Source organism: Boleophthalmus pectinirostris, unplaced genomic scaffold (assembly GCF_026225935.1).
Source record: "Boleophthalmus pectinirostris isolate CB_2022bp ecotype Guang Dong unplaced genomic scaffold, ASM2622593v1 HiC_scaffold_2, whole genome shotgun sequence".
Lineage (NCBI taxonomy): Eukaryota > Metazoa > Chordata > Actinopteri > Gobiiformes > Gobiidae > Boleophthalmus > Boleophthalmus pectinirostris.
In genome coordinates this window covers 34,317,967-34,330,435 of record NW_026571152.1, presented here as the reverse complement: position 1 = coordinate 34,330,435, position 12,469 = coordinate 34,317,967, and the positions used below count along the sequence as shown (strand labels likewise).

Below are 12,469 nucleotides of genomic sequence, written 5' to 3'. Positions count from 1 at the left end.
TTTTCTAGGTATTTTTGAGCCATAAAACCACCTCTATTGAATAAATGCAAGTTAGAGCTGTTTAAAGTCATACTGTGGAGCATTTCAATGACATATCCATGGAAACAAGCAGGTGAATGAGCCGCAGAGCTGGTACCAAGTAATTGTTTTGCAAGTCTCAAGTAAGATCTCAAGTCCGAGTCAAATCCCGAGTCAAAGACAGGAAAGTTGAAGTCCAGTCTCGAGTCACTTGCCCATAAGTCCAAGTAAAGTCCAAGTCGTCTGCTTTGAGCTTCAAGTCATTTCAAGTCTTTAAACCAAAGTAACAAATATAGCTTAGATTTTTGCAATTTATATGAATTTTTAACTAAACTGTACTTAAAAAGTCATGGTATATTTATATAAGAGTTGTAGAAATGCAATGTTTTCCTTTTTATGGGTCTTGACAAGATCTTTGAATCATTATCTGCAATGAAATGGAAGGATCATGTTCTATGTAGGTCCTTCTGTTTTACTGTATTATTCTGCGTATTACTGTATTGTACTGTATATTGTACTTTATTTATGGTATATTACTGTATTACATTTGAAGTACCATCTCACAGTACTTAAGTTCCATCCAAAGTAACAAATAGAGATGTGGGAAGGACATATTCCAGTTTGTTTCTGTAAAGTTAGGCACCACATTTATCAACTGTAAAGAGAAAAGTATTTCTAAAAACATATTTTTGAGAAGTATCAAGTCTTCCCAAGTCTTAGTCTATTTTATTAAGTCAAGTCCTAAAAATAGTGACTTGAGTCCAAATCACGACTTGCAAGTCCCCACCTCTGCCGACCCCCAACCAAAAAGTTACAGCAGTTTAATCTACATTCCAAAACATTCTAGACAAAACAATAACAATTCCATGGAGACAAACAGGTAGCGCACCCTCCACTAGAAATGTTACGCAGAGCACCTTTAAATACATGTTTTCCTTCACCCTTCTCCAAATACTCCACTACAGTCAACTCTGCAAATGAGTGTTAGATTACCCATGGCGACATGTAATTACATGGCTCATTTTGCTTCAACTCACCCCCAAACACATATTTTTTGCATGTAAATCAAGTGGTTACGTGATAATTGCTGAGCTCTTATTCGTACACAGTCTGTGGTCTAAATGGCTCCTCTGATGTCCTAGCTGTAGCTCAGGTCCCTGATGGCTGGCCTCATGAGGGAGAGATTAAAATCCAGAATCTGAGCGTCCGCTACGATGCCACGCTGAAGCCCGTTCTCAAGAATGTCAACGCTCACATCAGCCCCGGACAGAAAGTGAGTAATACAACAAAACAGGAGAAATTAATGACAAATGTTGAAATTAAAGGCATATAATGGTTTATTCCAGGTGTTTACAACATACATAGATGTTTATTTAACATTTTGTCACATGTAGAATGCAATAGGGATCTAAAAAAAACAAACGCTTCTTGCAGTAGACTTTATAAATAAATGACAGAGGTGGAACTAAATTGTTGTTTTGCAAGTCGCAAGTCTCAAATCTTTGACCTCAAGTCCGAGTCCGAATCCAAAGTTAAAGACAGGAAAGTCCAAGTCAAGTCTCAAGTCACTGGCCCATAAGTCCAAGTCAAGTCCAAGTCGTCTGCTTTGAGCTTCAAGTCATTTCAAGTCTTTAAACCAAAGATTTTTGCAGTTTATATGAATTTTAAACTAAATTGTACTTAAAAAGTCACGGTATATTCATCTGTGAGTATGTACTGTATATAAGAGTTGTAGAAATGTAAATTTTTCCTTTTTAAATGTCTTGACAAGATCTTAGTGTGAATTATTATGGTCAGAAAAGAAAGAATTCAGATTTAAAAGTGCTTAACAGCTATTTTGTCATGTTATTGTGTCATGTGTCTGAAATGGAAGGATCATGTTCTATTTAGTTCTCCCTTTTTTACTGTATATTACTGTAGTACATTTGAGGATCCCACATCACAGTACTTCACTTACATCCAAAGTAACAAACAGAAGTGGGAGCTACATGTTCCAGTTTGTTCCTTGGGTAAAATTAAGCACCACATTTATCAACTGTAAAGAGAAAAGTATTTTCTAGAAACATATATATTTTTAGGAGAAGCATCAAGTCTTATCAAGTCACAGGCCTAAAATCCGAGTCAAGTCCCAAGTCATTGAGTGACGAGTCCGAAGTCTTAGTCCATTTTATCAAGTCAAGTCTCAAGTCCTAAAAATAGTGACTCAAATCTGCCTCGAGTCCAAGTCATGACTTGCAAGTCCCCACCGCTCTGATAAATGGACATAGCTAACCCGCTAGTCGCCACGTTCCATCTTCCAGCTTCATAGACTCCAGTTCACTTTACACTGAAGAATTGTCACCCCTCTCTCTGTAACTGCTGCTGTCAGGCTCCTCATTTTTGTCTTAAAATGTTCTTATTAACCTACTCGTAAATTAATTCCTTTTTACAAATATGGAACTCTGCTCCTGTAACCTCGAGCCTCAGTGAGCTTCATTTGACTGAAGCTGAACACTATGGGCGATGTCACACTCCCTTAGCCCACATCTTTATACAGTCCATGGTAAAAACTGAAATCTTTTGAGCATTCAAGTCTCAACTGCAGGACAATATTTAGTAAAACCTGCAAGATTAAATCAAATTATACCTCTGGGTGAACTAATAATGTTGGAACACAGTTAAAAGCTCATTTACATACAAGTTCATTTACATAAAAGCCTGATTATATAAAGGCTCATTTGCATAATATGTCCCCTTTAACCATGTTGTTTTCAGGTGGGAATCTGTGGACGGACGGGAAGTGGGAAATCATCATTCTCGTTGGCGTTTTTCCGCATGGTCGACATGTTTGAAGGTAAGATCGTCGTTTAGTAATCAGACCTGTCAAGATAATTAATATATAAACTTAATAAATAAACTTATATACTAGATCTATATATTTTGGGGCTCAATATTTACTTTATTTACATTTTCTTTGCAATAATTGGGAGATTTTTGTTAGTTTTGATGTAATATGATGAGATCTGAGCTGTAGAGAGCAGGATAAGTCACTTCTGTGGCTAATTATTGGTTCATTCTGTTTTTTATTTATTGCTGCTCTGGCCTTTTAATTATGCAGTATATTTAAAAATGGATTATTGGGCTTCTGCTCTATTCCTGCTTTATTTAAAACGACCATATTACGCTATTGTTCTGATCTGTTATAATGCTGTTTTCTCATCAAAAACATACCCAAAGTTGTGTTTTGGTTCATTCACACGTGTTTAACAGATATTTATTTTTATATTCTGCATATTTAAGTTGTTTTTGATGAGTAAAACAACATTCTAACTTGGCTTAAAGCTCACGAGAGTCAATCTTGTGTAATATAGAACCTTTAAATTTAATCAGTGGGATAAAGTAGTTTCAATATTATCTTTTATCTCAATATTTCTGCAGCGATTGTGATAGGCCTATTAGTAACGACATAAGATTTTCGTGTTAATAGTTGACAGTGTGATAAATGTGATAAATTCTGTCCTTTCGCTGCAGGGAGGATCGTGATAGACGACATCGACATCGCCAAACTGCCTCTCCAAACCCTAAGGTCACGTCTGTCCATCATCCTCCAAGACCCCATCCTCTTCAGTGGCACAATACGGTAAGAATCAGCCGCCTACCACGTTTATTTTACTGAATAAACTTTTGCAATGTTTCTGGTGCAAACTCAGCCATTTGCTTGTCACCGTGGAGATCTAATTTCTTTGTCTGGATTGATCTCTCTCTCTCATTGATTCAGTTGCAGGTGTTTATAGCTAAAAATATCTTGAGATACCTGCATTTTTCCAACCTGTATGGGGCTGCTTCTCTCTCTCTTGTGGATGTATATAGGTTTAATATTATACAGTGGATCATTCTAGGCAAAATGGTAACATCTCCATGGAGACAAGTACCGTATTTTCCGCATTATAGAGCGCACTCTAAAGCCTCCAACCCCATCAAAAAACAACTGCGCGCCCAACAATCCAGAGCGCTCTATACACGAATCCACTCAGGTGTCTCAGTACGACTTCAGTAAACTACAAAGCCGCACCACCCGCAGCGCACGCAAACACACACGGAGCAGACAGCGACCGCACGGCGAAAAACACCAACAGCCACACTCATCACTCCACGAGGAACGGAACGGAGGAACGAACTGAAACTTCTAGACACAACTGAACAACTGAGTCACTGCGAACACGCCGACAATCCAGCGGTTCCAGACAGCACCCTCCCTACACGCCACAACTGAACAAAGCCCAGAGTCACCGTGAACGTGACAAACAAAGTCCGACTGACCCATCTAACTGTTGTGTTTCATTTAATGCGTCCGGTGTGGTTTATTTGTGAAAAAAGTTAGAAAAGAGACCATTCTATGACAGTGCGCTTTATAATCCAGAGTGGCCTGTACACAGCAAAAAGTGGAGTGTTAAAATTGACTCTCACAGAATCAACTTTAACATTTTCTCAGAGTTTATATGAGTCCAATCTGTTCCAGAGTTAATTTAACAGTTTTGGAAATGTTAATTAAGTTACACTGGGCCAAAGTTCCTGTTTAACCCCGAAATCCAGAGTTATTTTAATGTTTTGAGAGTAAACAGATAACACTTTGTACAGTTTGTGATTTAGCTAAACGCACAGAGGTGTTTTATTTTATATATACTTTATTTTATTTAAGACGGTGTGCGGGATTTTTCTGTATGTTCTTGGGCTGCTCCCTCTCCTCCAATGCACCAATCTCTAGTAATTGATGTGCGAGGCTCTCATTCTTTCATTTAATTTAAGATGAAATTATGAACAAAACTGGTTCAAACTTGTCTTCTCTCGCGAGAGTTTGAAGTGGTGAATGGGAGGAGCCAAATTAACACTAAGAGAAGTTGAATTAATACTAGAGGAAGTTGAATTAACCTCTGCTACATCAACTCTGGCAAATAACCCCAACTTGAACCCACATTTAACTTTTAAATCATTAAAATAACACTTTTGGTGTTAAAAACAACTCTGAAATATTTTACCCTAAAATTCTAACCCTCCAGTTTTTGCTGTGTAGTGCAGAAAATACGATAAGTGTTCACCTTTAATACTTGGGATGGTGCCACCTAGTGCCTCCGCTCAATTTAATTTCTCTTCAGCGACTAGTCACAAATCGGAATACACTAGATGGTTTGCAAGAACCCCGTAAGTACGAGTTTGGGCAACAGCCAATCAGCAAAGATCATTCTTCTTCTATACACATTTTTTAGCTGGTACAACTTATACTCCGGAGCGACTTATAGTCCAAAAAATGTCTGTTCTCTTTATTCAGACTCATAACTCATCCACCTTAGTCTGGGCTTGTGAACCAGACATCGGGTCATTTCTCATGAGCACACAGAGAGGAAGTGCCCTCCATAAAGCACAGACTTAAGTGGGCACTGACTTATGTAGTGCAGTTTAATGTTTCCAGTGTTATAATATTAGTAAAAAGATATTCCGTTTTACCTCGCAACTAACATGGTTTTTCTTTCCATCTGTCTCCATAAATGTACATTATGAGAAAACATCATCTGCTCCAAAAATCTGATTTACCAAAGAAAAATACAATTCTTCCTTTATTATTGACAGAGGACCTATAAACAAATAAACTCAACCCAAAATGTTATTCCTGGGTCCCAGCTTCCTGTTATATGCAACATTTTGAAGATTTTTTCCCATTCAAAAGATTTTAAATTTAGTTTTATATTGTTAATCACCATGGCAGCGGTAATATTTGTTTATTACTCTGAGTCCCTTGGATACTGGTATTGTTACATGAGATCAGGAGATACTTTACAGCTGATTTCATCAACGTTCCCTGGGTGTGTGAAGCTAACTGGAAGCACTACTCTGTCTGAAGCTCTGTTACTGAAGTTAGATTTAATCCAAGCTTTATTTTAACACAATCTGACAACAAAGAGCTGATCTACCTGGAACGACAATGGGGTTGAGGATTTGTGCTGTTGAACAAGCCTCTTTCATATAAAATTACAGTCACAAAAGCTAGATAGCATCAGGCAACAGTTTTTCAGTTAGTTTTTCACATTATTTGTTGAAAAGCAAAAGATTTAAACAGGACCATGAGTGCTTGTATTGATCACAGGCTCCTGAAAATGTGTATTAAATATTAAATAGTATTATTAAATATCAAATCCATCCATTCTTGGTATTTTTCTTGAGTTTTTATACTAAAAACTTATTTTGTTTGTGTTTGCTAATGTGTGTATTGTGTCACCATGGTAACTGCTCAACATTCCCCCAATATAAATACATGTAGAGCACCTCCAGTGTGAGTATCAATTATATATCAATAGTGCTGTTGATTTTTTGTCGTTTAAGACAGACGTACACTGTGCGATTTTCTGTCCTTTTTGAGACTATTTTTCTCTCATGTGACAATTTTTTAGCCTGATTCATCAGCCTGTTTCACTTTGTGGAAACCGTCTGACCTCACAGCATTAGGATTCATTCGCTCGACGGTATGCGGGTACTTTTTATTTAACCAGCCGCTGCTATTTGGTCATGACGTATGTAATGCGCCAAATCCTGTAGGAAGAAGGGCAATAACGTCTTTCCTCTTGATAAAATTCACCAAATATTCTCTTTGTTTCGGCTTTAAATCTTTGATCTCAGGAATCGTTGCCAACACAGAATGTATGGCTTTGTCTACATCCATCTCGACCGCTTTGTTTACTGTTGTGCTGTTCCACAAAAGGGACCCAGACAGGCACTTGAGTTTGTCTGTCATGGCTTCACAGCTCTTCACTGATTGGACGGTGCACGGTCTGCAACTTCTGGGGTTCTTGCAATTTCGTCTAGTGTATTTCGATTCCTGACCTAGTCGCTGGAGAGAAATTAAATTGAGCAGAGGCACTAGGTGGTGCCAGCCTGGCTAATGTTTTTGGGTTTTGGCTTAATCGTGTGTCGTGCTTCGTGTAGTAAACATGGGGTAATGAGAACTGATTAATACCTCACGACCAGCTCCTGATCAGCAATCGTAGGCCGCAAGAATATCAAACCTGTCTGAAATCCTTTCGTGAGGGTTTCGCTCGGTTGAAGTAGTTTGTATAGTGTGAGATGATGAATCGTGAGCTGTGAAATTTTAAACCCTGTGATTTGATCATACAGTTTGAGCTGGGGCTGAGTGAAACGATCAAAAATATCAGCCAGTGTATGTCCGGCATTAGACACTTAGACACTTGATAGGCCACTGGAGTCTTTGTGTTAGTCGACTAATAATTATATTTAGATTACAAGGATTTATTATGGGTCAACATCAGAAAGGAGAAGGTGCTGAGTGAGTGAGTGATTTGGCTGAAGAGTTGGTATTTTTTGGTATTTCAAAAGCAGACTAAACTCATGATTCACAAGTTTAATCTGTCTTTAAAAATAATAAGACATAACACTTGTATAGCGCTTTTCAAGGCACCCAAAGGCGCTTTACATGAAAAGACAAACAAAGATAAACAGAAGAAACAAGAAAATTAATAATGAAAGTTGGTTTTAAAAAGATGGGTTTTCAGGGCTTTTTTAAACCTTGGATGAGTCTTTATATACTGATAAATACACGTTTCCTAGTATTTTTTCTGCATTTATATTTTTTGCATGTGCAGGTGTGGTCTTGTAAGAGCACTTTGGGTCAAATAATCCATAATAAAGCTTTAAATGTCTCCATGCGCAGAGTTAAGTGGAGCCTGTGTCCTGAGAGGGCACTGTCTGAAGGAGGGTTATTTTTAGGCTCAAATATTGTGGCCGTTAAATGTTGTTGTTGGAGATCAGTGGTGGGTTTCCAGTACAGACATTTAAAACTTTCAGCCCTGTAGACTTAAGGAGCTGCTGCAACAAAAACATCATTTCCTGAAAAGAAATACTAATGAAGAGTATCTGTCCATCTAAATGTGTGCCCAGTAGGATTGTGTAATTTCCTTTGGGAGAGGTACGAGGTATATTGGAAAATTCATTAAAAAGTTGTTTTAGAGAAACGCTTAATTAGAATAATATAAGATGAACTTTGTAACTTTTCTGGTGGAGGTAAAGGTATTGTATTGATTTGCTTGGAATGTTCCACAGTATGTCATTATACATATATAGAGTGAACCATCTAGTCTTGGAGGAAGAGTCGTCTGATTGTTGTTGTTTTTTACAAGAGATGATTATTTTAATAAACTTTTATTAATTTTATTGATTTTATTGATGATGTGTGATCACGTACAGCTGACCGACCCAAGATTTCCCAGGCTTGTAGATAATAATTGTGTCTTGACCAGGATTTTCCGTCTTAACGAGGTTCTTCTGGTTAAATAAAGGTTAAGGGGAAAAAAAATCCATGGAAATAGATAAACAATCCAGGCAAAGCAGTTAAATCTACACAAAGACTCTCCACCAGGAAAGTTACATAGTGGGCCTTAAAAAAGAGAATAAAATGGCATGGCAAGTTTATTTGTATAGCACAATTCATACATCAAGTAATTTAATGTGCTTTACAGAATAAGAAATACATTAAAATCACAATACAAACAAATGGAAACATAAATAATCATCTATGTTATTAGGTTCTTTTTCAGACCAAGAGTTTGTTTTCATACCTGACAGTTTTGACTGCTCACTTGCGGTTTTCCTCAGAGTGGTCACGTGATGTTGCTGTGACGTGTCCGGTCAGCTGATTTATACAAGTTTTGGCGCTGTCTTCCTACCGGTGGATACAGGATGACAGCGCCATCTACAGTCCGACTTCCTCAGGACAGTATCCCAGGTGTGTGAGAGTAAAAAAGCCCCCTCGTCCCGGTTTATAGTCCCGTGGGCACGTTTCCGTATTTCGATTGCCTCTTTAATCCAGCGACGATGTTTGTTTTCCTCTGTCCCAATGACGTTCCATTCCCAGTCCACAATGTGATTCTCTCTTCTGTGGTTCGCTTTTTTACTCTCACACACCTGGGATACTGTCTTGAGGAAGTCGTACTGCAGGTGGCGCTGTCGTCCTGCCTCCACTGGTAGGAAAACAGCGCCAAAATGTCTATAAAGTACTGGACAAAACTGGACACATCACAGCAACATCACTAAAATTGTCAGGTATGAAAACAAATTCTTGGTCTGAAAAAAAGAACCAAATAACATAGATTATCAGAAGACCAAATGAACCTCATTGGACTGTAAATAATCATAAAATTAAAAAGAGAAAGAGACATTAAATGAGAGAGGAGTTTGGAATGAAAAATGAAAACCTTCAGTTGTCATATACAGCTAAACAGAAGCGTTTTGAGCCTGGATTTAAACAGAGTCACAGTAGAGGCCTGCCTCACATCTTGATGAAGACTGTTCAGGTTTTAGCTGCATGAATCTGAAACTCTGACTCCCTGTGTTTAGTCGTGACTCTGGACACCAGCAGGAGGCCGGTCCCTGAGCTTCTTAGAGTGTGAGATGCTTCATGTGGCACTAACATGTCACAGATGTACTTTGGTGCCAGGCCATGGAGAGATTTGTACAAACAGCGCCGCTTTAAAGTCTATTCTCTGAGCCACAGGATTCTTGAAATGAACTAAAATGAAAACTAAGTACAGTCATCTTGTAGTATAATCTTTGAAATAAAACCGGACACACAGTGATACAAACTCTGTGTATAATTGTTATATCATCATTTATAATACATCTAACTTGAATCTGGACCACAACATTTATAGGCCTGTTTAAGCACATTTCTCATGGATTTATATAATATTGTTGTTTAAAAGAGATGTTAATTTTTGTCTTCTTGCCAACTCCTTCTCTTTGTTTGTAGTTTTAACTTGGACCCGGAAATGAAGGCCACGGACGAGATGCTGTGGGAAGCTCTGGAGATCGCTCAGCTGAAGCCTGTAGTCAAGACTCTCCCCGGAGGACTCGGTGAGACTCTCTCTTTAAAGGACCCACTGCTTTATCTGTGTTATTATGTTGTTTCCTCATCACAATCAGACCTGGAGTTGTGTTTTGCTTTAGTCACACATGTTTAACACACAAACCCTGCATATTTACTTAGAGTTTTTCTCTCAAACTGAAAACACTCTGTTGCACCTTGTGATGATTTCAGCACTGGAATTGCCAATCTCTACTGAACTAAAGGCAAAATGTAGCTGTTAACTTGCAAATTATGACATCACAAGGTGGAACAGAGCATTATGAGCTTTGGAAATATAAACAAACTAATAATAAAAAGTTACTCAAACACATGTGAATGGAACAAAACACAACTCCAGGTCTGTTTTTGATGAGGTAAGAACATTCTGACATGGCTTAAAGGTTGTGTAACTTGTCTACTTGTCTGCTTGTCTCCATGGAAATGTGCCTAAAATGTTCCACAGTATGGCCATTAACTTAAGAATCTTCATGGAGACTTGCAAATAAAACTACAGCTTAGATTTGTGGTGTGAGACCGATTGGTTTCAACTGCAGGAAATAGACCTTTTTCACAACATCTGGAAGTGTGTTGCTTTAGGTTTGTTTCACTTCCTGTGAATGGTTTTCTGTGGCAAAATGTCTGTGGAAATGTCTGGTGTATTTTCCACCAGCTTCAAAAATCTGCCCCATCACCAAATCTTCAACCAACAAGGTTCACAAAGAATAAACATTCTTCCATGAAGAATTTATCCACAACTATCAAGGTAAGAAAGATGAAAATTTAAAGGCGAACAACGACTCGCATTATTGAACTACTGAACAAAACTAACATTATGGTCCCCTAGAGATGTCTCGCATTCCAACTGCAGTAATGTATCTATCTATGCTAATATCAACATCATGAAATCAATTTTAATTTAATTTTAATTCTAGAATCAGTCTGAGTGAACAAGATTCGGTAATACTTTATAATAACTACACCTTACTTAGCCTTAATAAAGCATGAACAAAGACTTAATTAATAATGAACAAAGATTTAATTAATAATGATTCATGTTTAGTAAATGCTTAATAAAGCACAATTAGTCTTCACTTTAGAAAAGTTCTCAAAAAGACTTAACAGATAACAGCTGCCTGAATTATCATTGCATTGTATTATTAGTAAATCATTCTCTCATAGTTTACTAATGATTAATAAATGCTCAAATGGTTAGTTCATGAGTAATTAAGTATGAAATAATTATGAGTAACTATTTACAGCACAGGCAAATTAAGTGCAAGTGCTAATTAAGGTAGTAATTAAGTAGTTACTAAGCGTGAATCATTATTAATTAAGTCTTTGTTCATGCTTTATTAAGGCTAAATAAGGTGTAGTTATTATAAAGTGTTACCCAAGATTCTTATGTTTTATTCATTAACATTACGTTAGTTTTGCTCAGTAGTTCTCTAATGCGAGTCGTCGTTTGCTTTGCTTTCTTACCTTGATAGTTGTGGATACATTTTTCTTGTTTATCTTTTGTGGACCTTGTTGGTTGAAGATTTGGTGATGGGGAGGATTTATGAAGCTGGTGGAGAATATGTGAGACATTCCCTCAAACATTTTGTCACAGAAAATCATTAACCGGAAGTTCCACAAACCTAAAGCGGGACACTTCAGGCCATTGTGAAAAAGGTCTATTGAAGTAAAGTATTAGAGACAAGTAGCGAGCAGACCCTCCACCAGAAACATTACACAGTGCACCGTTAAAGCTCTCAAGGATCCATTCTGTGTAATATAGGACCTTTGCTGTCACTGTATACTGACATATCACACCACACACGTCAATCCTGTTTAACCTGTGTCTATACCCTCAGATCTCATAAGAACACTGCTCATATTGATTTTTTTTTGTAGTTTGTTTACGCTGCGAGCAACATACTGTGGCCTTCTACAGAGATAAACTGTGGTAGACGGTCCCCCGTGAGTCACCAGGGTTCTGTATTCACATTCAAGTCACTGTTACATCCCCAGTACAAAACTCTGCAGGATCAAAATACATGAGCATGAATGTTTTATACCACAACAGATCTATTTTCTATTCATGGGTCTCAGATTTCTGTCATATGGCGCCATTTTGAGGACCGTGGGCAGAGCAGTCAAATGATATAAGGATCTGAATTGTTCAAGTGCACATATTCTCTCACAAACAGACCTGGAGTTGTGTTTTGTTTCATTCACACATGTATTTAGGCTGATTTCGGCTTCTCTCAAACAGAAAACACTTTGCACCTTGTGATGTCATGTGGTAATACTGGAAGTGCTCCACTGTGTTTTTAAACTCCATACACCAGTGATGTAGTGGAGATTTTTTAAGTGGGGATACGTGATTCGTCATCAATGTGGTGAATCCTAAACCAGGACTAAACCAGAACTGAAGGAGGAATAAACCAGGACTAAACCAGAACTGAAGGAGGACAAAACCAGGACTAAACCAGGACTAAACCAGAACTAAACCAGAACTGAAGGAGGAATAAACCAGGACTAAACCAGAACTGAAGGAGGAATAAACCAGGACTAAACCAGAAC

The 12,469-nt window shown here is 37.8% G+C and overlaps 1 protein-coding gene across 1 annotated transcript in view; it reads left to right on the top strand.

Moving 5' to 3' along the window:
* abcc8 (ATP-binding cassette, sub-family C (CFTR/MRP), member 8) overlaps positions 1-12,469 on the top strand; it is a 169,310-nt gene that overhangs the window by 142,045 nt on the left and 14,796 nt on the right. The window contains exons 31-34 of the mRNA XM_055155789.1: positions 1,161-1,291; positions 2,773-2,851; positions 3,529-3,637; positions 9,809-9,912. Of these exons, the coding sequence (XP_055011764.1) occupies positions 1,161-1,291; positions 2,773-2,851; positions 3,529-3,637; positions 9,809-9,912 (423 nt within the window). The remainder of the gene's footprint in view (positions 1-1,160; positions 1,292-2,772; positions 2,852-3,528; positions 3,638-9,808; positions 9,913-12,469) is intronic.